This window comes from Bradysia coprophila, unplaced genomic scaffold, assembly GCF_014529535.1.
Source record: "Bradysia coprophila strain Holo2 unplaced genomic scaffold, BU_Bcop_v1 contig_476, whole genome shotgun sequence".
NCBI classification, from domain to species: domain Eukaryota; kingdom Metazoa; phylum Arthropoda; class Insecta; order Diptera; family Sciaridae; genus Bradysia; species Bradysia coprophila.
In genome coordinates, this window is record NW_023503727.1 from 3,195,571 (window position 1) to 3,222,449 (window position 26,879).

General features: G+C 34.9%; 2 protein-coding genes across 2 annotated transcripts in view; one reads left to right on the forward strand and one right to left on the reverse strand.

Moving 5' to 3' along the window:
- LOC119082722 (teneurin-m) overlaps positions 1–26,879 on the forward strand; it is a 536,832-nt gene that overhangs the window by 209,227 nt on the left and 300,726 nt on the right. The window lies entirely within an intron of this gene.
- On the reverse strand, positions 7,683–9,007 carry LOC119082724. The gene is made up of 3 exons (XM_037192311.1): positions 8,855–9,007; positions 8,739–8,793; positions 7,683–8,682 (listed from the first exon to the last, which is right to left on the reverse strand). Exons 1-3 carry the CDS (start codon positions 8,938–8,940, stop codon positions 7,771–7,773), a joined length of 1,053 nt encoding a protein of 350 aa, XP_037048206.1. The 5' UTR covers positions 8,941–9,007; the 3' UTR covers positions 7,683–7,770.

Sequence of the window (26,879 nt, forward strand, 5' to 3'; positions counted from 1 at the left end):
AATGTTTGCGTGTGAATATGGAGTTTTAAATTGGTTAAAATCTGATGCGGTTGTCGAGTGTAGTTTGACCTTTCAAATAAAGGATCATCGCGATAATATATTTTAATATTGATTTTGCGTATTATTATGGCCAAAGAGCTGAGGATTTCATTTGGATATTTTCGTTATCGATGAATGGAGAATGAAATGCGTTCGGTCATGAACGGTTTTTATTTGAATAAGATAAATGTGGGTTTAAGTATTTTTGGGTGTATTTTCGTTGTTTTGAACGAGATAAAGCCGTTATGTTAATAGTTGAGAGCTTGTTCTTATCGTCGAGAGAAAATCATTGTGTCTCTCCCGTGTTCATCCATATTCAGATTTTGTTATTCACTATTGTAAGCCATTTGGTTATCTTTTGTGTGCACAGTTTATCCAAAAAAATGAATTAATTTGACTCTCCCCTCAATACAGGACATATTTTAAGGGTAATTCCCTTATGTTTCTAACATGTCTTATCTGTTGTTCAACAAAAGATTGAAGTGGACATAGATAAGGACTTAAGGACGTCAGCAATTCAGTGTTGCCATACGGGTTTAAAATCGTAGATCTTCCATTAGTATGTATTTCTAAGGTGAGAAATGTATGATCGACCCCCAAACACATTTTCTAAATAGAGTTTGAGCATAAATTTGTCTTCTCAAAGTGCATATTTTTTTAGTTATATCCCTGTCTGGCAACACTGAATCGAGGATGTCCTTAATGTGTCCTTTTTGAAAGAAAATATTTTACCGCCGAAGTGAACACAGCGTACATTCATTCTAGTACTTATAATAGCGAAGTGTCACGGTTGTGTCGAAATATTTTCTGTGTTTTTGTCGCGACAAAAAAAAACTTTTTGAGTAAAAAGTAAAAAGTGTTTAGTGTTCAAATATGCCCTTGCGACCTAAAGAGACTATGCCCGAATACAATGGAAGGCATAAGAGGTGAGTTTCTTTGAGTTTTTTCGGTGAATTTTTGTGATAAAATTTTACATACATTTTCGGGAAATTGTCCTGTCATTTCCCAATGACGGGCCTTAAGAAACGACTAATCATCTGTTATCGAAAACGATGACAATTAGCGATCACCCCTGGGAATTCTCTCTCTAGCAATTAAATTCTCCGAAATTGAATTAGACGGCAAAACCAGTCTGAGAAATTCTTCTTCTTAATAAAACACAATGTGAACGAAGTAGCAGACGTCCTTATTACCTTAATAATTGTAGGTTGTTTGCTCTGGCCAGTACTTCCTTGTATAGCATTAAATAAAGTTAAACTAAAGAAGTAAGCGACTTGATTTCAAACACTACATTTCACTTGAAACAAATGAAGTACTAGATTTAATACGACAATATGCTCGCCATTTATAGAAGGATCATTACACCTAAAACGGCAAATACATTTCCGCATTATTCTTCCAACATTTCACTTTCCTCTCCCAAACCTGCACATTTTTTTTAAATAAAAGTTAGTCTCTTAAAAGGACGCAATTATTTCCCCTCTCATGGAATGACTGAAATTAAAGTGAATTCAGCCGAATAGGGTAATTATAAACTTGCGTCCCACACCATATGAGAGTGAGTTTTGCGTCAAAAGGAAAATGTCAGATAAAAATGTACACCGGAAATTGTTCCCAACTCTATTATTTGAGTTGAGTGGATACGTTTTCATTGCAGTTGTATACAATTTTTTCGGATGGGAAGACGAATATATATAACTATTTAGGCTTCAATATTAGCACATATCCTTTTCTATTTACTCAAACAAAACATTTTTGTCGTAGAGAACGACTTTTTTTTTTGCTTCCTTCTTCTCTTCATTCGGAAGATTTTGTTGATATTTCATAAAATACATAAGGATAATGTAAATGGGAGGTATTTTAAGTGTCCCCTTTTATTCAACAATCGTCACTTCATAGAATTCTTGTTATATTTTTTTTTCGTCTTCTTGTGCCCTCTCTCTCCCCTTAGAATTATGGGTTGTACATGGATGTGTGTTGTGTATACACAATTTTGTATTTTATTCTATTTGGTATACACATTCACTCTGCCAATGGAAATTTATGTTTTTCTATTCAATTTAGAAAGATTGTGTACAATAGCTCTTTCACATTTATGGAATATTATTGCGAAATCAAATGCTTCATTCAAGTTGAAATAAACTTTTCAGTTTTCTTATTATACCGAAATATGCATAGACGAGTTCATATTCGTATATTATGGATGGCCGTGTTCTTTAGACGACTATTCAAATGGACTGACCGGAAATAGATTTAACAAAGCATTTTTGTTAAGCACAAAATTCACTTACATGCGGAAAAATGTCTGTCTATGTAAACGTACAAAATCAACTGAGTGAATAAACAACTCAACTGCTTGTGGCTGCCAAATCAATAAAAACGTAATTTTTCGAATGATCCTCGTGCACAATAATGTCAATAATTTGAGTTGAGTTTCCAATTAACCCACTTATGTAAAATACAAGTGAAGTAGCAATTGGTCATCATTATTGTCATTCCTTGGGGAGCAACGTAAATGGGGCTTTTATCACGATTATGTTCAACGTCAGTTCAACCAGACGATATTACATAGAACATTTCAATGTGAAATCTAAGCAAAGAGAATTCTTATCTAATTTTGTAGTGTTCCAGGAATTCAATATGCCTCTTTAAGTGATGTGTGTGCACAACTTTGCACGTCGCAAAGTAATTTTTACCAACGAACATCTTGTGTTATATTGTCGTATTGCAACAGTCGAAAACTGTGTGAACCATGTCTCGTTAGTCTTTCATGACGAAGGTTCGACGTAACGATGAATTAGTGCCTTGCAAAGAGGCAACCTTGCGACTGATAAAATCGTGATATCAGGGGGGTAGGATTGGTCTGAAATCAATGAGAGATCAATGCTTTGCTCACAATTGATGAAACGTCAACAAAGAACCGCAATTGAAAGCCATTTCACTACTTCTGTTTAACGAATCTAGTACTTCATTTGTTTTAACATTCATTTTGCCATAATAAGAAATCATCAGCCAGAGCTTATCGATTATTTTTTGGCGTTGTTATTGGTGGCGGTGTTGGTGTTGGAGTTATACAATTAATATAACTCGTTCAAGTCGAACACTCGAGAAGACACACTAAAATAGTAGCCTAATGAAATGGATATCAACGTAGTAGACTTAGAATTAGGTATAAATACGATGCTTTGTTCATAGAACAAGTCACTCTCTAATAAACGTTCAAAGTGTGAACATCTTAGTTTTATTAGAAGTCCGGATTGGAATCCGTGAAATTCCAACAGGTTATGGGCCCAGACACATTGAACTGTGTCAATTAATCTGCAGCGCCAGTTTGCACTGGAAGGGGTGTCACTGTACGATTGAATTGTGGTTGGTATGCGATCTGTGGAAAGTTGTGGCACTGTTAAGTGCAAGCGAATGTAGCTATGCTACAAGACCGGTGGCGGAGGAAAATTCCAAGTATGGCGGTTAGTATGTCGTTTCGTCTGAGGAGGCAGTCGCACTGTGCTGGCAGTAAACTCCAAGTATGGCGGTTAATATGGCATCGTTTCGTCTGAGGAGATGGTCACTGGCTAACTGGGTGAGCAGTCAAATCTCACATGGTTGCATGAGGTCCATGATGGGTTGTTGATGGGTAGCAACAGAGAATTCATTGGTAGCAATTCCAACAGTTGGTGGCTATTGATGACTGGCCCTTTAAACTTTATCCAGTTTTACCCAAACAGTTGAATAGTATTACAGCAGTATCAGCATTCGAATGCTGTTTCCATGTTCAATCAATCATTGCAATAAATGTTCGTCAAGTGAAGCGACATTGAGTGAAACTTATCGTAATGAAAATTAACCTACTAACTACCGAAACGCCCTCAACCATTAATTTATTATAAATATAACTGAAACGAAACTGTTCACTTCACTTTCGTCTGATGTCACAAGTCTATAATAAACCGAGATACACACCGAAAGTGTATGTTGGAAAACAGGGGATAATTAACGGAAGCACTGAAGTATCATACAGAGAACTACCAACATCGAGTTCATGTCTTGTTTATTTCATTAAATATATCGAAGCTTATGCTCTTTTACGTCACAAAAGTAAAAATCACGAAAACTTACACATGACTACATTGCCAAAGAGTAACCATAGCAAAACTGCCACCAAAAGCATAGAATTAATTAAATTAAGTACCATATGTGTCGCAGGGATATGTCTATGTATATGGCAGGGGAGGGTTGTGTATTTTGGAGTATAATTTTCCGCTTCTCAATTCATTCAACATTTTCTATATAATTTTCCTAGCCAAAGAGTGTTTTCACAAAAACTCCCATACACGTGAAATGTTATATGAGTACTTAAACGTATACATGGATTGAAAGGTACACATACCATACACAATCCTTATTTACTATCATTAGAGTAAACTTAACTTTGGGAATATAGCTAAAGCGTGTGTTTACACACAAAAGGTATAATTACAGAGAAAACTCTCACAGACCGTGTGATATTGACGTATTATAGACTACTAGCATATCGCACATAGTAACATGGAAAATTTCTATTTTGCAATATATTTTCGTTGAACAGTGAAACAGCCCTATAAATTCATTAAGAAAACCGGATATTTATTCAGAGAAAACTGTGCAAAATATACGGTTACATGTAGGTTATTGCCATATATCGTATTATGCTGTTCGGATATACATATATATTGAATTTAGCTATACGATATGAGTGCGGGGAAAATAGATTTACTCAATGCTCAAAAACTTTATATTAAAGAGATGTGAGGGGCCACCTTTATAATATTGAAAGAAACTTGTGCATTCATTGGTTTAAATCATACACAATTTGCACGGAAAAACAATAGGAAAATCATTCTCGAATATATTTGAAATTTTCCACTGTAAAAAGCACGACAAAATCTACCTATACCTTACCCATAAATATATCCGTCACTTTATAGCAAATCTCTCAAATTCAAATTCTGTCATGTGTATAAAATGGCAAACAGAAATTTACATTTTCCCGCTGATGAAATTGAAAATTGCAAGAGAACGTTGATTTTGAATGGAGTTCAATATTTGTTATTGTTCTTAATTAAATGGTTTTCTATTTGAATACCGACGAGTTAATAATATAGCCGTTTTCAAGTTTGGTAAAATATTTTAACTTTAATTGTAATCAAGAGCTGTGTGTAGCATGTTTCGTTACATGGCCTTTGGTAGGGAATTTGTGGAATTTAAGTTTTTGTGTGTGTAGGTGCGTGTGTTAGTTCCAAAAAGTCTTACAATCAAAGAAAAATGTCGTTTATTTTGATACCAATTGAAGAAGTTGTAAAACGAGCCATCAGAACAGTCGGAGCGTTTGCTGCGACTGAGCCCCGTACAAACCCGTATATCTATTGCGTACGTGACCCTAGTGCGTCTGTCACCCTACTTTGACCGTAAGCCTATTGCGCCGGTTAATGTAGTTAAAGTAAAATTATTATGTAATATGTACATCTTACAAATTGCGCACAGCGCAATTACGAAGCCCCGTACGACGTTCCTTTCAAATGAAACAAAAATTTCAAATCGCCCTAAAATTTTATTTTTTTGAAGGGCCTAGTATCGGCCTCAGTCCGAGGACCCAAATTTAAAATTTTTTTCAACTAAATTCTATTCGGCCTTTGATTACCTTCCAAATGAAACAAAAATTACGAAAAACGGATGAAATTTGCTCGAGTTATATGTAAAATACACATAGGGCCCTAGTATCGGCCTCAGTCCGAGGACCCAAATTTAATTTTTTTTTCAACAACATTCTATTCGGCATTCGATTACCTTCCAAATGAAACAAAAATTACGAAAAACGAATGAAATTTACTCGAGTTCTATGTAAAATACACATAGGGCCCTAGTAGCGGCCTTAGGCCAAGGACCCAAATTTAATTTTTTTTCAACAACATTCTATTCGGCATTCGATTACCTTCCAAATCAAACAAAAATTACGAAAAACGAATGAAATTTACTCGAGTTCTATGTAAAATACACATAGGGCCCTAGTAGTGGCCTTAGTCCAAGGACCCAAATTTATTTTTTTTTTTCAACTACATTCTATTCGGCCTTTGATTACCTCCCAAATGAAACAAAAATTACGAAAAACGGATGAAATTTGCTCGAGTTATATGTAAAATACACATAGGGCCCTAGTATCGGCCTCAGTCCGAGGACCCAAATTTAATTTTTTTTTTCAACAACATTCTATTCGGCATTCGATTACCTTCCAAATGAAACAAAAATTACGAAAAACGAATGAAATTTACTCGAGTTCTATGTAAAATACACATAGGGCCCTAGTAGCGGCCTTAGGCCAAGGACCCAAATTTAATTTTTTTTCAACAACATTCTATTCGGCATTCGATTACCTTCCAAATCAAACAAAAATTACGAAAAACGAATGAAATTTACTCGAGTTCTATGTAAAATACACATAGGGCCCTAGTAGTGGCCTTAGTCCAAGGACCCAAATTTTTTTTTTTTTTCAACTACATTCTATTCGGCCTTTGATTACCTCCCAAATGAAACAAAAATTACGAAAAACGGATGAAATTTGCTCGAGTTATATGTAAAATACACATAGGGCCCTAGTATCGGCCTCAGTCCGAGGACCCAAATTTATTTTTTTTTTTCAACAACATTCTATTCGGCATTCGATTACCTTCCAAATCAAACAAAAATTACGAAAAACGAATGAAATTTACTCGAGTTCTATGTAAAATACACATAGGGCCCTAGTAGTGGCCTTAGTCCAAGGACCCAAATTTATTTTTTTTTTTTCAACTACATTCTATTCGGCCTTTGATTACCTCCCAAATGAAACAAAAATTACGAAAAACGGATGAAATTTGCTCGAGTTATATGTAAAATACACATAGGGCCCTAGTAGCGGCCTTAGGCCAAGGACCCAAATTTAATTTTTTTTCAACAACATTATATTCGGCATTCGATTACCTTCCAAATCAAACAAAAATTACGAAAAACGAATGAAATTTACTCGAGTTCTATGTAAAATACACATAGGGCCCTAGTAGCATTTCACTTCTAAGGCCCTAACTCACGGTCCACTCACCCGATTTTAAAAAACTTTTTTTTCATTTACATTTCCATCGTTTATTTTGCCATAAATATCACCAAAAGACCTTAAATCACTTAGGTGGCCCTAACTCACGAAGGGCCGACCCGAATATGCCCATCTTCGAACTTAGCCTCACTTTTTCGACTATCTTTCAGGGGAAAAAAAATTTTTGAAATCGGATTTGATTTACTCAAGATATCGACGTGACAGACGGACAGACGGACAGACAAAATTTTTATTGCAGATTCGTCATCTATGAACATAGGCAAACACTTTGCCCTTACCGTCTGCTTCGAATTCCATCAATTACACACGGCATCGTAATCCTATAAGCCCCTTTGTACTTCGTACGGGGCTAAAAACGAAGTCTGGCAACACTGCAGCCAAGGCTAGATTGAAGGTTAGATACGTTTTTTTAACAACTACTTCAGAACATGGGCTAAAAAGAGGAAGTAGTGGCAAAAGTAATCGCAAAACAATCTTTGCGTCACACTTTTGCAACTACTTTTGCCACTTTAGCTGAAGTAGTGAGAAAGTAGTTGTCAAAGTTTTGCGACTACCTAGCCTCGACAGCAGTGCTGCCAGACTTCGTCTTTTTACAACTAAAAAAGCTTCTATTTTACTGGTTGCAACAACCAAACTGCTAATGGTTGCACGTTTTCCTGATGCTCTAACTTCAAAAATTTATCCTCAACATCGTCTTCATTCCAAGCTAATGTTTTTATTCCCCAATAACTGCATTGAAATGCCACCTCCTCACCGCTTGTACCTTGAACTAGTTGAATGTAAAACATTGCCCATGTACTCTTCAATGTATCGTCAGTTGCGTCAGCCAGCATCACCGATCTGCCACCAACTGCTAAGACTTTATTCTCAAATGTGTTTGTGAGGTGAAACAATTCTCGATTCTTGATCTCCCACTGGTCGACCACTGGACTTAATTTCCAAATGTAGCGAGTATCTGTTCCGTTAAGATCACCCAGAATTACATACGTTGAATAGGCATGGGATGCGTGGAGATAACCTTTTGTCACTGAATTTCGAATAAAAATTTCTTTTCCCTTCAAAATACTGTTTACGGCGCTTGGCAACTTTTGAGTGAAAATCGGCGATGAAGCACCCTCTGCTTCTTCGATCTTGTTCAGCACACGATATGTGTTATCGGTCAAACCGCTTCCTACACCATTATCGGCCTTGTTACCCTTCAAGTAAAGCTGACCATAAGAGTCCATTTCGTTCAGCAAAGTATCGTATGCGCTATTGGCTAATTCACTGCCTCTTTCAACATTATTTTTAATAATTTCTATAATCGTAAGAATTCGGTCTCTTTCCCCGCCGTAAGCATCTGCAATTAATTGTCCCAACAATTTGATTTCGGTGGCAACGGATTGATCATAGAGCTTTATTTCAGTCAGTAGTCCCCTCCAGCATTTGGTAGCTAAGTTTATCTTTTCCCTAATTATAAATTGTGCACATTTCGGAATGACGTCATTTTGTAGCATCAGCGTATGTAACCGATTAAGTTTCTGTAAAATTAAATTTTTCAAATCGGAAATCGATTTTGTCGAAACAATTTCCATACCTCGTCCTGCGCAGCCAGTATATCAAAAATTTTCTGGACGTTACTGTCGGAATTCCTATAAGAAGGGCTTTTTAGTAAATTTTAAAGCTTCTGTAATCGAAATAACATTTCCTTACAGATTGGTTGCTGTTTCGGTTTGCTTTGACTGACAAAATGGAACTGAAGCTATGGCAATGATGACAATATACTTGAATAGCACCATTTCTGTATTCTCAGTTCTTAACTCACCGAAATTTTAAAATTAACTAACCAACTGAACAACCAACCGATTTAAAACTTATCTGCAAAAACTAGAATTTAACTGACTCATGTTGACCTCTGTAATCAGTTATCGCCTATGCATGCTTCCTAAATATTCTGAGACATGTTGGTTACAGATTAGGCAAAAGATTAAAAAATATCTTGAATCATTCTTCGGAAATAATTTTATTGAGAATCATTAAAGTGAACCTTTTACCAGGGTTAGGGTCCAGGGCATATTATTCGTAATTTCAAGTCTCAGAAGGAATTTTTACGAATTTTCAAGAATTTTAGCGACCCTAATTTTTACGACCGTTAAGCGGACAGACGAGCATTAATAGTCTTAACATGCAGTTTCTTATACAAACACACTAGTTAACGCTTCTCGCCAATTTTTGTCGTCTCAAGTTGAATCAGCAAAAAAAATGAAACTTCTAATTGAAAGGTGTAACAACCAGCAGCAGGATTAATTAATGTTTGGAAGGAAAAGGATTGAATTAAATATGCAAACAATTTAAGTAAACAATTAAAAGCTTTACGTAAATAAATCGAAATACCCGTACGTACATCCCGATCCGAATGCAAAACCACAAAACCCCTTTTTTATGTAAAACAATTTTTAAATTTAATCAGCCACATGCGACAAATGCATAACGATGTGATTCGTTTCCATACCGACCCACAAATTAGAAACATAAAATCCTTAACGAGAGTTCACTTAACTAACCAACAGACACTGCTCCTCCCTCTATCTCACAGCGAACAAATATGCAAATAACTTAAAATATGAATTTATGGATGTTCGTTAACGAATCGCACGTATATGATGGTTTGCTGTTAGATTGCTATTTGTTTTATTTACTGTATCCCGACCGTGCCACAACAAACCCTTACCACCGCAAGCCATACATGTATCATTTCTATATGTCAAAAAATGTTTCCACTTTGCATTTCTATAAATTACAACACCGTAGCTAGCTATAACATCAAAAACGTTTCAATCTCCCACCCTTCAGCCATCGCCTTGATCTCAAAAAGTGGTAATGCCACACATACTCACATTCATATAATTCTGCCATTCATATATCATCGGGCGAACATTCACATCCATCGAAAGAACTTTCTTATGGTAATTTCTCTGGGTTGCTCTACCCCCCCATATATACATTTGCAACACATATCCTGCCACATCAACATTATAAACCGAAAATATTTATATCACTTCAGTGAAAAGTTATTTCTTTTACCTATCTCATCCAAGTTTAGATTTAAATCCTTATACTGTTTCTTCGCCAGTCTCGCAGAGCATAATCTTAGCATTCGACGAAGGTATTCACATTTCCAATTTTTCATGGAAGATTTGTATTAAAATGGCAATTCCCCGAATGCAAGTAAGAGAAAGAAAAACACCGAAAAAAAGAATGCCTAGAAAACGTTACCCCACTTATAATAGCCATAACCCACACTTCTTACACCACAGATGACTTTTAGTCCAGTCGACATATGTATTTTTAGCTGCATAACATTAAGTGCGTGAGTCTGTTACTTCGTTTGATCAAAATACGAAGAAAATGGGAAATTTCAACAAGAGCGAGTTTAACCGGTGGTCACATACGGCTATTCATCTGTTATAGTAAAATGCATGTTAAAAAAATTGAAGTACAAGATTTGAAAACAACATACTTTGATCGATGGAATTAATAAACCAGATTATAATACTGGTCATTTGCTTGCCGTCTAGGGATGGGAGACCTTTTATATTATCGATAATATCAATCAAAACAATTTATCGATAACTGATATATCATATCGTTATCGATAATTTGATAATTATCGATAATTATCGAATTATCGATAATTTGATAATTATCAAAATATCGATATATCGATAATTATCAAAATATCGATATATCGATAATTATCAAATTTTGATATTTCTGAAAATAATTGATACTCATAAAGTTATGTTACTGTGAAGAAATTGAAAACTGTTCTAAGCAACTTTTCGAGATCTCTGTCTAATTTTTCATCATCCTAATGGAAAGATGGAAGATTTACAGCTGAAAACTGCATGCATTTGTATTGATTTATCTAAATATTCATATTAAAGTAGCTATCAAAATATCGATTTTTCGATAATTATCAAAATATCGATATTTTGATAATTATCGAGATATCGATATTTTGATAATTATGGAAATATCAATTATTATCGATTATCGATATTATTTTTGATAATTTTCGATAAAAAAATTTATCGATAATCGATTATCGATAATCGATAATTATCGATTATCAATATCAATATCGCCCATCCCTATTGCCGTCTGTAACAGGTTAAATTTTCTATTTTCTTCCATCGGTAAACACAATGTTTTATACGTGCAAAGTGTGATTAACCGTTCTTCATGATACAAAAATATAAATTTTTCAAAACAACAATCAAGCTGACAGTTCGGGTGAGAAAATCTATATTTTCTCCTCTGCGAAAATGAGAGGCGTGAAAATAGACATTTTCTCCACCGAATTGCCATCAGACAAGGTGTCAACAAAACGTCATTCATTGCCTTTTGAGTGGAGAATATATTGAGTCCGTTGGGATCAAAAGTAGGTCTATTCCATCTGTCAAAGTGACGTTTTAAACGTCAAACACAAGAAATCTTTTAAGTAGTCAGTAATTTCGTTGATTTTTCTTAAATTGTTTTTCACAATAACTGAATTTTTAAAAAAAATAAGGAAGAATTAACGAAATTACCGACCGTTTTACAGAGTTTCTAATGTTTGACGTTTTAACGTCACTTTGACAGATGAAATAGACCTACTACTATACTTTTGATCCCAACGGACTCATATGGTTAATCACATCGTTGATATGAAAAGCATTTTAAACAGATTCCTGCAAAAGCGTTTACTCCGTTTGTTTGTTTTAATCGAGGTTTAATCAGAAATTTTGCTATATATGACCGCATCAGGTGCAGCTCGTCGTTCATTTTTGTTGTCGCTATTCATAACATCTGTTTCGCAATTATTACAATACATAACAGCTGGCGAGGATGCTCTGAACGTCCGTAAAGAACTGTGGTTTAGTTTTTTTTCCCCAAAAAAAAGTCTTCACACTGGACTACTAACCGAAATAATATCACAAGATTGCGTTAGTTATAAACATACAACGGCCCTGTCCCACTAAGTGTCTGGGAATATTTTTTTTTTATAAAATAAATAGGCTGCGTTAGGTAATGTATCCTTTTAGCTATTCTTTCGGACAAGATGATTTATGAGGCCATCTATTATCAGTCTAGAAAGGTCTCGGCTACATTACACCATATTGTATGGTTTGTACATATCACTGAATTTTCCGCATATGTAATGCTTCCGAATTATTTATACTTTGAAGAAGCTAAAGAGAATATCAAAGTCACACCAGTAGCGCGGGTAGAATGAGTTCGTTTCGGGGGGGGGGCCCACCTCGAACGTAATGACTGCACGCACTGACATTTAATGTTCCGAAAACGATTTAATGTTATTTTTGTTGAATTTATATGCAGATGGAACGGAACTGGTAAAATATATATATAGAGAGAGAATATAACCACCGCAGGGTGGTTTGTTTTGTAGGTGTAGATTATCGCTCTAGATATGTCAATCAACAATTTTGCGTTGTATGAAGAAAATAAAAAGGAAAGGAAAGGAAAAAAAAAATATCAAAAAATTATCACAACGACGTAATCTATGGTTGAATGTATTTTTTATGTCTTTCTGGGTTCCAGATATATCACTTCGTCGGCTATATAATCCATGTGTAGCAATAACATTTTCGAGGGTATTTTTTTTTTGCCTCGGCAAGTTATAAAATGTGAAATCGTGCTCGTCATGAAAGTTTCAGTACTTTTCCTCCGTGTACACGTATAAATATAATACGAATGAATGGTGTGGGGTAACGAAAAAATTATAATTTATTGTATCCTACCTACCTTGATTATTCCCACTGATGTGGCGATAAGTACATGGATCGTGATTTAGTATAGTCTAATAATCCCGCTTTTAGGTATTTACTATGATGACTATTCTGCGGAGCGATAGTCGAAGTTGATGATTAATTTGAGTTACTATTTTGAATCAAAAAGATCGACAAATGCGTTTGTTTAATTTCTATATTCGGTTGTGAACAATTGTACAATGGTTAACTTTCAATTGTTCCCATTTACAAAAGAGCTTAAGAAATTCGTGGGCATCGCGATCATTGTTTTGTTTTTACGTTTTTGTTTAATTTGCCAGTTAAATGTGAGAGAAAAGTGTATCACTGGAGTTATGAATGCAGCTTAATTTATCCGCAAGAATTTTATAATAAACATAGCTAACGCCGACCCGTACGAAACACCTATTCGTATCAAAAGCCTTTAATGTGAAACTCTTCATTTCTCTTACTTCATTTTCTTCTCTGCTGAAAAACTATTCTTCCTTTTAAATCACTTGCATTATCTACTCTTTTCCTTGTTATCAGTTATCATACACAAATAAATTGCAGGAGGCAATATAGACAGCCTCGTACGAAGTCATCCTTCATAAATTCCTATTTAAACAGCTATATACCGCTATATTTACCTATATTTCACTGTAAATAAACATTTCACAGAGGAATATGCTATTATATAGCTCTATATGCCTGTATATAGCTCAATATAGCTGTATATAGGTATATATAGATGTCCATATATGGAATCCCTGAAACCCCTCACACTTAACACATTATTTCCATGTTAACAGAAACTCTCTAAGCATCATTTTCCCCACTTTATATCACTTTTAATAAAATCCAATATGGCCGCCGGCAGCCATTTTGTTAGGAGACCGAAAATAGTACCGACGCTTTACATTTGTTAATACCTTTCAAACAAAAAAAAATTCATGAAATTCGGTCAAAATTTACTCGAGATATTGACAAAATACTCCACGTTCACTGTACGGCCGAGTAGCCAGATAAGAGCTCACTCCAAGAGACCTAGCTCACGCTCCGGAGAACATAATTTCATAAACTTTTTTTTCCCTGATTGGTACGGTCAATACATATCTAATAAAGCTAAAACGAACGAAATATGTTCAAATTTGGCCGACCTACAAGCAAAAACTGCTTGCCGCCCTGTGCCTGTTTCACACCAAGGGGTCTAACTCACGAGTCGGTCATCCGATTTCCATAAACTTTTTTTTTGTCGATCGGTATTGTAAATACCTTTTATTTGACGTATCAGTTACAAGTGTAACGTTTGAATGTCCGGAGATATCTTCGAAAAACCGTAAAGCACTTATTGGGCCACAGCTCGGGAGGGGTCGATCCAAAATCACTCATCTTCGAACTTAGCCTGTCTTTTGACATTGCCAAACGGGGAAAAAAAGAATTTTCAAAATCGAATGCGTTTTACTCAAGTTATCGTGCAGACAGACAGACGGACGGACGGACGGACAGACGGACATTTTTTTTTCTTGCTGATTTGGCATCTCTGGACAACCACAATAGGTTTCCCCTTACTCAGGGAGTCCAATTCGACGTGTTACAAACGTATGCGTAAACCTATAAGACCCCAGTACTTCGTACGGGTCTAAAAATCTCTGTTATTCGTTATTTCGATGTAGTTTTCCCGTTTTATGTAACATAAGTTATGTTGTGACAACGTGGGGTTTTTAATTTGAAAACTGTGAGAAGTTTCAGTTTTGTCGCTGCTGCCAAAGTGTCTGCAACTGCTATTATTTTTATGCTTCTTAACCTGTTATAGACAGCAAGCATATGACCAGCGACTCGATGACCAGTATTATCAGGTCTATTACTTCGATCGTTCAAAGTATTTTTAATCTATTGATTTCAAATCTTGTACTTCACTTTTTTTTAACATGATAAATGACTACATTACCCAGAGCTTGTCATTATTTTTGTTGACGTTATGGATAACACATGAATAGTATGTGACGGGTTAACATCGGTGTATGCATATTGCAAATTTATGACAAATGCGTCCATCCACGATGTACATCCACGAGCATGAAGAGTAATTGATTTTTGATGTGATGATGGATGTTTCTGTGTTGCGTAAGAAGAGAATGTTCGTAGGGTTTTCGAATCGCATGTAGCCAAAAAATTAGTTCTGATCGCTGTTGCGGCTCTTCGTTATATTATATTCAAACCTGATTTGCGTGTTGTCATTCATGGTAAACATAGCCCACAATACAAACTTGTTTATCATTCAAATCTTCTGGCAGAAAATCAAAAAAATATTTCACTGAAATGCTCCTAATTTATATCATTCTCTTCTACACGGTCATCTATTTCCATTCAAATCCATGATTTCGTTGTGAAATAAAACGTTAAATTGCTGTAAATGCCGTTATTACGTATGTTACTGTTAACACCCAGCACACAGCACATATATACACGGCATTACCATTGAGAGTAAAATAGCGTCATTAGAGTTGCCCATCCGTCAATCGTAACGTGTCACTTCCGGTTCGGACGGCATCCGGTTCCGCTGCGACTATACAGAGGCAGCTTTGTTAAACATTTTTCAGTGGACTGCGTGCTTTTCTTTTCTCATTTTTTTTTATATTTTCATTGTCTCTGCGTGGTGCTTGACTTTGAAGCTGTGTGTGTGTGAGAGGATATAATGTTTGTATAAGATGTAGTCGTTGGGTAAAATGCTGGAACAGGGAATAAGCTGTGAAAATTTAATGATTTAGAAATAATTTGTAATTATAAGTGTCACGGTTTTATTTTATTGTATTACTGTGGAAAGGGAGATTCAACGACTGGAGCTTAGCTATTTTGATGAAACGAGAACGTGTGTAATAAAATTTAGGGTGCTGGAAAATTTTCACTTTAAATTACAATCAAATCATTAGAGTTCCGGTAAGTTAACCATTTTTTTCTTTTTCTTCTTTCAGGTAAGATCTTCAATTATGTCTACAACGCGAGAATTAGTGTCCGGGAATAATGGTTCGTAACAGTGATTTTACATCTGTCTAAGTTTGTGTTTCAGCTAAAAGCTTTATTGGAATGGTACTTGAGAGCGCAATTCATTTGCAAATGTCACCAAATCTGTTACTTTTTTTGTTAATATTATTTTCCAGGTTTTGATACAAAATCTTGTACTTCACTTGTTTAAACAATGATATCAAGGCAGTTTGCTGTTATGTTATTCGTTGTTGGTAGCACACCGTTGGAAAAGTGTGATTTTATCAAAAATGCAGGACCGTTCAGCATGTGTAATATCGCAAGCATATTCGTTCATTTCAAAGTTTACATAGTACCCTTTCAATTACGTTTGCTCAACATCACACAAAAATATTCCTGCAAATTTATCTCAATTTTGGAAGGGCTTCAGTTCGTAAATATTTTAACAGTGATTCTGTTTCGCGTTTAAAATTAAAATTCGGCTTAAACGAAAGCTCTTTTGAAGCTACACATGAAGATCATGACTGTAAATTAATTTTTATTGATTCCGTCCTCACTTTGAAATGGCATTCTGCAAACTGAATTCCATGTCGGCACAAATATTTTCACTTCCCAAAAAAAAATGGAAGGAATATTCCAGTTCTAAAACCGAAACCAAATACCAAGCTAAACAGTTTTCCATTTAATCAAAACGAAAAGTTGAAAATTTAATTTTACAAAGTTTATTTATTCGACGTCTTCCGATGGTGCCCCATTCGAAATGTAGCGTGCGAGTGTGCACAATTTTAATTAGAAATAAATCGCATATTTGGACGACCTACTTTAAGCACTCAATTAGCCTAACACTTTTTCCATATTCCCAGCACATAAATAGCTCGCACATTTATATTTAAACCATCTTCTTCTTCAAGTGCCAAACCATTTGATTGTACGTAACATTACATTATAATATAACCATCATAACCCGGCGTGTATACGGTAAAATACACTCTGATCCATATTCATTCTCAATATTCCCAGACTGTTGCAAATATTTAGATTTTATTGTTTACATTAGGTGTAGCTATACATATAAACTGAACTTAATGGTACTACATAATAACAACATGACAAGTCAGTTTGAGAGCTGGGTATACATCAGAGTACTCATGCCAGATTTATACTTACATACGTACATACATACAACACATACAGCTAATATAATACACCCGTGCCGTAGATCCGTACCAGGCAAGGCGTGGTGGTTTTGGTCGCAGTTCTCTGTAGCCTAGATATTCGCTGCAATATGCCATTGGCAATTTATGCTCTTGAGTTTCGCATATTTATTGTGACTTACACATTTTGTGGCACACTTAACGATTTATTGTCTGTTCGAGATTTCCAAGCGGATCTTTCATATGTGGAGCGTATGTATCTGACTGACATTTATACCTGACAGGACTATCCATTCGAATTTATATGATCTGATCTGACTGTAATTCCAACTGGCTTACTTGTAGCACAGTTCACGTCCCGAAAGGATTGATTGTTTGCGCTCATCAGGATAATAATATTTAGTTCATCAATTAATGAGGTTATGTCATGCACCCAAAGACGTGTTTATTCATTACCGTGGTTGAGCTTCAGCGTGATGTGTAATTGATAAAATAATTGATTATATCTTCAACGAGCTTGGACGAGCTATTTGTATTTTAATTTTTAGTTTTGATTTGGTTCGTTTAAGGAACTTTCGGCCCTTTACTAACAAGTGATGTCTGCACGACGGGCCTAATATTTTTAAAATTTTCGAAATTCACAGATTTCTTATAGTTTCAAATCCTAGGTTAACATGAAAGTGCCACGGTTTCAAAGTCATGTCTTTCCAGACGTGACTATAATGGTATTCGAACTTCTGAGACTTTTATTTTTACCAGGGATTTCACTAAATTTTGTCAAGCTTCACCAATTTTCGTAATTTCACAAATTTCGTCAAATTTCACCAAGTTTCGCCTAATTTCACAAAATTCAGTCAAATTTTACATATTTAGTCAAATTTCACAAACGTCTAATTCGTAAAATTTCACAAATTTCGTAAAATTTCACAAATTTCGTAAAATTTCACAAATTTCGTAAAATTTCACAAATTTCGTAAAATTTCACAAATTTCGTAAAATTTCACAAATTTCGTAAAATTTTATTAATTTTGTCAAGTTTCACAAATAAGTGTCTCGAAGTATCCAATAATCTCTTAGGAAAGTTAGGTGCTAATTGATATCTCGCCTAAATATAGATTAGACGGATGACGCTCATATTATGAACCCGAATTCATCGTTACAGCCAGCAAGCACACTGCCAACTACCCAAATTATGAAACTTGACTGAAGTTATTTGAGTGAACTTTAGGACGTTACCAATCGCCAGAAAAATGTTGTGTGACACGGGATCATTTTGGTGGAAGGCCAGTACGCAGCCACTGAACCATACCGTCAGTTGTGTTTGAGAAGCTCAAGCTTTTATCACATACGCTGCCGTCGCGCTGCCTTTAATTTGATTTCAACTCAGTCACTTCTTCTGTCGTAAAATTTAATTATATTTTCACTCCATATTTATAAGAGAATCAGGGAAGCGTATGCATTATTGAGTATGTTTGCTTCTTATATTCAAATTACATCACCATAAAATTTAATACTTTTTCTCGTTCTTCAAAATGAAAACCAAATATTAAAAGGGTTAAAAGTCAGGGAAGCGGAAAAATTGTGAAGTAAAACTTTCAACTAACCGAAAAAAAAACTACAAAACAAATTAAAACGAAGAGTTTAAAATCCTAACCAGCCATAATAAAAAAAAACGGAATTTCGTTCCATATACACATTCATATAATGTGCGGTATAGTCACTCCTCTTTTTCCCGACTGAAATTTCGTAATATCGTTTTGCTAGAGAGACTTTGTAAAAGACTTTGTGTGTGTACACGTTCTGTTAGACCGAGGTATTATATTTTCTGCAGGATTTACAGTACTTGAAAATGTCTCTACGAAAAATGATTTACAGCAAAAATTAAGTACATTTGTGAGGATATATATTTCGCCAAAGTAAAAACATGTACTAAGAATAGTGGGTATTGCTTAGACGCAAAAGGAACAAGTAGTTCTTCGGTTAATTTATGGGCTATGTGTGGTTGAGAAAAGGGTTATGTTCGGTCATAATAACCGAACCCATATACTTTTTAATGGTGTATGGATTGCGTTTCGAGGCAAAGACGTTTCCCGCACCAGAAACAATATTAAATTCTTTGTTGCCAGTTCGTATATGGAAGAGTTTGAGTTTAAACAGTTTTTTTTATAGGGGTGCGCTTTGCATGCAAATGAATAGTTTTATATCAGAGATAAAATCGGGCGTCCTATCTTTCGTCTTCTTAGTTCTTTTTTTTTCGTTACAACAGCTCTTCCCTCTTCAACTTTGAAATTATTATTTTCTTTACTTCACAACAAAAAAAAACTTATTGAACTTCTTTCATCCAATTTTGTACAAAGATGTGCATGCAAGCAATTATATCGGTTGAATTGAAAGTAAGTAAAGATTGTTGAATGTAAAAAAAAATATGTATTCGAATATTTCCCTGATTTAATTTCCGTATTGGAATTGTTGTGCCCTTAATTCTTCTAGTACATTTTCAAGTGCCTTTTACTGCTTTAACATTATGAAAGGAAAAACTTCAACGATCATTGAGAGTTTTTCTTGATTTTTTCTTTTTATGGAAAAAAAAAAGAATTTGTTGAAATGCACGTAGCAGACATTTTTACTTAACAAATTGGTTGAATTAAAACTTAGATCTGCATGTTACTTGATACAGTTATGCATTGAAAGAAAATGTTTCGATGTGGATTTCTCGGAAAAAGTATTCAAAAAATATAATTTAAAGAAAAAAAGAAACCAAACGAAATTTCGCAAAGATATTCCAATATAAGAGGTAACATTATTCAATGACTTTAAAAGGCTGCAATTATGGCAATCGAATGGAAGAATCTGTGAATCTGAATGGAAGAATAAAACAGAAAATGTGGAGAGTCAAATAATCAAAAAAAAAATTTGTTTCTAATTCCATGAACTCAATATCATTCACCGAAAATTAATCAAAGAAATATTCCGACAGGTAAAGCCCATAATTAGAAACTAATTCCTAAAATTTTCTAAATTCCCCCAAAATTCTAAGTAGTCCTTAAAATTCCCCAAAGTTCGTTAAAATTGTGAAATATTTGCATACTTCGAGGCGTAATTCGGAAGTCACGTTAAACCGGTGGTCCTGACTGCACTTGTTATGCACTGAGCGAAATTTCCTTCGTGCTTAGCGTATATCATTCGTGCCCCCTGTTAAAAAGTGTGGTAAGGTAGTTATACAACCGGCTCGAATATAATACGTGCAAGAAGTATTTCTCTTCCACAAAGATTTAAAAATATGAATTTTATTGAATTCATCTACGGTAGACACCATATTAGCAGCTTATAGTAGTTATTATGTATTTTAGCAGCTATTGGTAACAAATATCTCAAATTAAAAATTGACTACTTTGGGAATTGAACCGGGGACCACTGGATCATGAGCCAACGATCTTTCTAATGTTGCAGTACAGTAGTGTTGGTTGACATTTCTTATTGTTGAAGCGTACTTTAAAAGCCATATACGTGTGTGGCATATAAGTTATGCATAGAACGTCATAAAGTATCGCACATAAATAATTGTATGTCGTTTTTTAACATAATTGAATTTAAGTCAACTTGATAGCAAGATAGTTAGATTATCAAAATGCTTATAATCAATTTCAGATAATTCCAACTTAAACAACTTTCTGATATGATTACGAAATAAAACTACTTCACAAAAAATGAAATTATTTTGTCGAGATTTCTCTAATTTACTAAAAAAACAATTTTGTAGTTGATCTTCTTCGTGTTAAGAAATATAAATAAATCTGATCCAAATTCAATGTTTAAGACCAACATCCACTATATACGTTAAACATAATTTAATTTAATTTCCGTCCCACCCGTAAGTTATTCACATTCCACGTACATCACTACAATACGTAGCACATGAATGTTCAAATCTGACAATCGAAATACGTAACTACGTTGTCAACGTGTCCCACGTATAGAAAACATTGTCCATGTATCATATATGTCAATGATGTATATCATACCGTTTCGACGAATTTTACACATACGCGGAGTATTGTCTGAAGTTTCTTTTTCTAGGTGTGGGACAAGTGGGTTGGCCTGTAGAGGCGCCACATTTTTTTCATAGTACTTCATTCTGTGCGGCTTATTTTCATGTGAACCAATTTCACATTTGTCATTACAGAACAAATGTCACCATATGAAGTTGGTTCACATAAAAATAAGCGCAGTGACAGCAGTAATTTTATGACAGAATGTACTAAAATATGGAAAAACTCTATTACGTTTCTTCTTAGTTTCTAAACATCATTCTCCTATTGGCCTTAAAGTGCTGTTAGTATTTAAAAAAAAAACAGACAACATAATGGCCGTCGCTGCTACGGAATCATTTGATGTGACAAATACATTAATTTTTTTTAAATTGTAAAAGCTTCCTATAAGCAAAATGTTTACGTGTTTGCTGTTCCATTAAAACGACCGAGTGTCAGCTTTAATGTACTTGAAGCTAAATGTTGCCTTTATTTATTAACTTTCAACACATCATTCCGGTCGCTACAATAAAATTTAATTTCTCTAAATAACACCGAATATCAATTTGAATCATTTGCATATATCATCTATTGGTGTTAATTACATTCCATATTTTATTTAAATGGTCCCGCAGAAAAAAAAATGAAATAAACGCAAACGATATACAGCCATATCTAATATCTACATCAAAATATTCACACCCTAGTGACATTTTAATATCAAATTCTCATACCATGACAGAGACCCATCGCGCGCACCCATTCATTAATTCAAAATATTGCGAATATCCAAATATTTAACAGCTTCCATTGAAATGAGCTTCACTACCGATATATATATGGCTCGTTATTGTGTATATATATTGGCGGACGAGAATTACCCAAAGTGTGGTGGTGGAGGGTAAAAAAAAAGTACAACAAAAAAAAAAACAATAAAACAACTCACTTTTCGTCTAACCATATCTACAAAATATTCATAAAAAGATCTATCGAAATATCATTAACGCGAAAATTTAGGTCAATTGTTTTTAATTAATTCCTTTTTCGGGAAAGAAATTTTCCCAACAAATTCATCTCTCTTCACCCAAGCATTTCTCCGTTAAGACTTTTAGCTATTAACATTTAAATATTCGGGCGTTATCGAGAAAATTTACTCACTCTCCGTAAAACGGAAATGAACTTTTCGACTTCCCGCATTTATTTAGCACTCCATCATTTCCATTTTCGTTTTTCGGAGTAGAAATTTATGCTTTTTAGTTTTACAAACATTCTATAGATATTGTCTGCATGATAGAAATGGAACGTCTTCGGTCCGATGTGAACGAAAGTCTGCATCAAGGAGTTGAATATGGGGAAAACGTTCGCGAAACTGAGATTTAAGAATTTATGGAAGAGTTTTAAGTGGCGAAGGACTTTATCCTCAATTACAACGGAAAATTATTCGTTTAGTTCTTAGCACACTGGGTAGTGGGTATTTAATCATTCAAAAATAGAAACGGGATAAAGGATTTTTAAATTAAAATTTTATTTCAGGCACGAATATTTAAGTTGAATGGAGAAGAAGAAAAAATGTTTAATTTGTCATCAGTGTCGGTTTTCGTATGTGTTATGAATGAGGTGTACACCCCAACCATTTTTACGAAGGATAATTAGATTCCATTTGAATAAATCCAATTAAAAGATTAATTTCTTGTCATTTCCATACCAAATGTATAGACCGAGAACAGTAGAGACAGAGAGGGGAAAAAATGGTGAATGTAGCGAGACGCGCTAAGCAAGCGGTCAGAGGAGTTTCAGACTGATTTCACTTAACAGGCCAAAAGCATGGTCAACGGTGATTTAAAGATGTATTCAATAATATTCATAATTTTAGGGAATTACAGGGAACGTCAGTGAAATTTAGACATGAGTCAGCAGTTTGTCAGCTGATCCATTCATACAAACAAAATTACTTATACGGTTTTACCACTACCACACGTGTAACTATAAAACAAGTGTGGGCCCTTTTGTTTGTATTAGTGGACCGAGCAGTCCCGGCCTATTCCACGAAGTTCCCTCGGGGCGTTGCAGCCCCGCGGAATTTGATGCAAGTCGATCGGAGCTGGGAGTTCATGATTCCATCCGAAGTGGTCATACCAACCACATACCCTACCCGAGGGTTTGTATCGGTACCACGGGAGCTGGAAGCCCCCCGAGAACCAGAGAAACTCTCGGTATCGGGCCCAGCGATGGTTGAGGAGCCTATCCTTGGCTGAAACGGGGTGGCTGTCGGTTCAATTGCGCTTTATGCGCTGGGGTACTGCTCCCGGGGAAAGTGCAGTAAGGGTTGAGATGGGCTCTGGCCTCACCTTTGGTAATGTTGGTGCATGAACACCGGCATAAAAAGGTAGTTCTACCCGCTGATTGAGCGGTAATCTCGATCAAATCCTTTTTGGAAAAGAAGAGCTGTTGAGCTTATGGCAGGTAAGCTCTCTAATCTAAAGATATGTTATTCTGTATTAGTGGACCAACTGAAACAAAATCCATGCCTCAACTTCACATGTACTTTCAGAATTTTCTTAAATCAAGCATCAAGTGTATCAAGTAGGATTGTCCAAACCTCACAAATGACAAGTTTTGTTCTGCTAAAATCTCAAAATTGATTTATGATAAAAAATTGAAATCAAGCTAAGCCCTTCGAGCTCTTTTCTGCGATACAGTGATCTCCAGTATTTTCATAAAAAACGTCAGAAAATCGTAAATTATCAGGTTTCTGTAAATTAGAGGTCAGGCAAAATTTTAAGCAACCTCAGTATCAAGGTCTAATCAATGAATCTGTTACTTCTATTGTTTAAAATATTTTCTACTGAAATTCTTGTACTTCACTTTTCTAATACAACGTTTGTTGTGTAATAGAAGGCAAGCCAGACTTCATCGCTTAACCTTGTGCCACCATACGCATGCTACCTCCTACCTCTTTTCCTGTTGTAATAGCACATCGTTCCTTGCTGTCCCGAAATGTTTACTTGGATCATAAAAAAAAACTGCGCCCTTACCATGCGTGTGAAATTCGTTCTGCTTGATTTTTCGTTCAAATAAACCGATTAACCAAATCGGTAAAAATGTTAATTAGAAATTTGTGTCTAATATTTGAACTAGACTCCGACACAATATTCGACACGGTCGGTTGTATGAATTCATCAAAAATGTTTGCTCAAATGTTAAATTTCATTTACTCATAGATTTTTACAGGCAACACATTAAAAATCGAGTTTTTATATTTTTTTTTCTTCCTTCGTCTATTTATTTACAACACACACTCTATGCTTGATACGCGTTTAGCGTTCCCAAATCAACGTAATTAAAACGATGACTCGGTACAAATTTTTTTATTTATTTATTATGATTTCCTTTTAATAAACAAAATTACATTATTTCTTTGATTTCTGCCACAGCCACATATTTTCCCCCGTTCGCCCTCTCACTCCCGTTTGTCATGGTGAAATTTTGAAATTATTATTTAAAGGGCCGTTCTAAAACATATAAAATAAAGTACAACTTCAACCTACATTACCATTCATTATAAAATATCATGTTTTATTCCATAATATCCCTTTCCCAACAAAATGTTGTTCCCGATTCCGGTATAGATCTCTGCATCAAGTAGAATATAATACGATTGCTTATGTTTGGTATATATACACAGATTTAGTAGATAGTCGGAATACGTCACACCGAGACGTACGTACGTACAGGCACAGGGCTTGATATGAGAGGCATAAATTTCGGGACTATAAACAATCATACATCTATACAGAGAGATACTGTTTGTGTGCTGTGTGTATATGCTCTCGTGTGTATGTTTGGAATAGATTTTATACATTTTATAAAGTTAACAAAAACCGACCACTTCATTTATCATGTCAGGATGGGCTGTTTCGATGCTCCCCTTCAATTTTAAATTTAGCCTTTTTTCCTATACACAAAATATCCCCGAAAAAACATCCGCATTTTAAATACATAGACGGTTCACAGCACTCACAAATACATTTGATCGAGTAAAAAACTGATACTATCGAATTTTATATGGGATATTGAAAATCAGTTTGTCTTTAACTAAGTTACCAACCATTTGGCATGTAGCCGTATTATGTTATGCTCGGTGTGCTATATCTATCTATCTGTATCATGTACACGGTGTATGTACGTACATGCAGATGTCGATGGAGATATATATGTGGAGTGGAGATAGACATCCAGTAACCCAAAATAATGTATATAGACAGTTCGGGTACCATATACCAGTAGGAGAGCATATACCTTATACATTATACAATCAACCGATCCAAAAGCACACAGAGTTTTTCAATGTTCAAATAATGTGCATGCATATTATAATACACACAACACATTATACCCCTTTTTACGACTCGATTTTTTTTTTCTTTGCTTCTTTTCTTCGGAGTATAAGCTTTTACCCTGTCAGGCATTATTGGAATATTGGAAATTTATTTCTGTAAAATCTAGAAATCAATACCTAACTCACAACGTCTAACGAACGGTTTCTGGTTGTTGTTTTTTTTTCGCTTTCGTTTCTCTTCTGTATATTCAAAGGATGGTAAAGGGAAAAAAAAGGTTCGCTCGTTCTTTCTTCCACGTTTTTTTTTTCTCTTCGTAAAACACTTAAATTTCTGATGTTATGACTTTAATGTATGTATTTACTTTGTACATAAAGGAAAGTAAAGAAGAGGAAAATTGCGAAAAGAAAAGTGAAATTTATTGGCAGGTTTTTTTCTTATAGAAATTTTCAGATTCCGTTTTTTGTTCCCTCCGTTGAATAAGTAAGACGGATGCACACGCAACGTCGAAAAAAAAAGTGTTTGGTAATATTCTTGTTCAGTTCTTCTTCTTATTTTCCACCGCGAATATCGTTGAATATAATGGGCATATCGTCGCCGGGGTTGGAGATTATAAATCAGTAATTTGTGTATAATGCCAATCAAACACTGAATTGTTAACAGGAAGTCTGGATATGAACAAGAAAATATTTGTTTTATGTTGACGATGCTGATGCTCGCTGATTTCTAGAGAAAATGATTTGTGTACAAGAGGGACTATTTTTAGGGAATTGATTTTCCATAATTTGCCAAAAGTGGTCGAAAATCAGATGATTCATGAACTTGGCGAGTTGCAGTAAATTTTGGCAAATTTCATCAAATTTTGACGAATTTCTGCGAATATTTGTTGGAGTTTCAGCGAATTTGACAAATTTTCCTTAAACAAAATTTCAGTCGCCACACCATGAAAACACTGAATATCATGCGTCAAAAGCTATCGGAAACCACACTTGTTTAGTTCTCTTTCAGCAGATCTTGTAAACGTAAACAGGTCTAGGGATGGCAACAATGTTTTGCTTAATAGTGGACATTCTTTGTGTTTGGCAAATTTCATTAAATTTTGACGAATTTCAGTGAATATTTTGTCGAGTTTCAGCGAATTTGACAAATTTTACTAAAAAAAAAATCCACTCGCCACACCATGAAACAACTGAATATCATGCGTCAAAAGTTATCGGAAACCACACTTGTTTAGTTCTCTCTCAGCAGACCTTGTAAACGTAAACAGGTCTAGGGATGGCAACAATGTTTTGCTTAATAGTGGACATTCTTTGTGTTTGGCAAATTTCATTAAATTTTGACGAATTTCAGCGAATATTTTGTCGAGTTTCAGCGAATTTGACAAATTTTACTAAAAAAAAAAATCCACTCGCCACACCATGAAACAACTGAATATCATGCGTCAA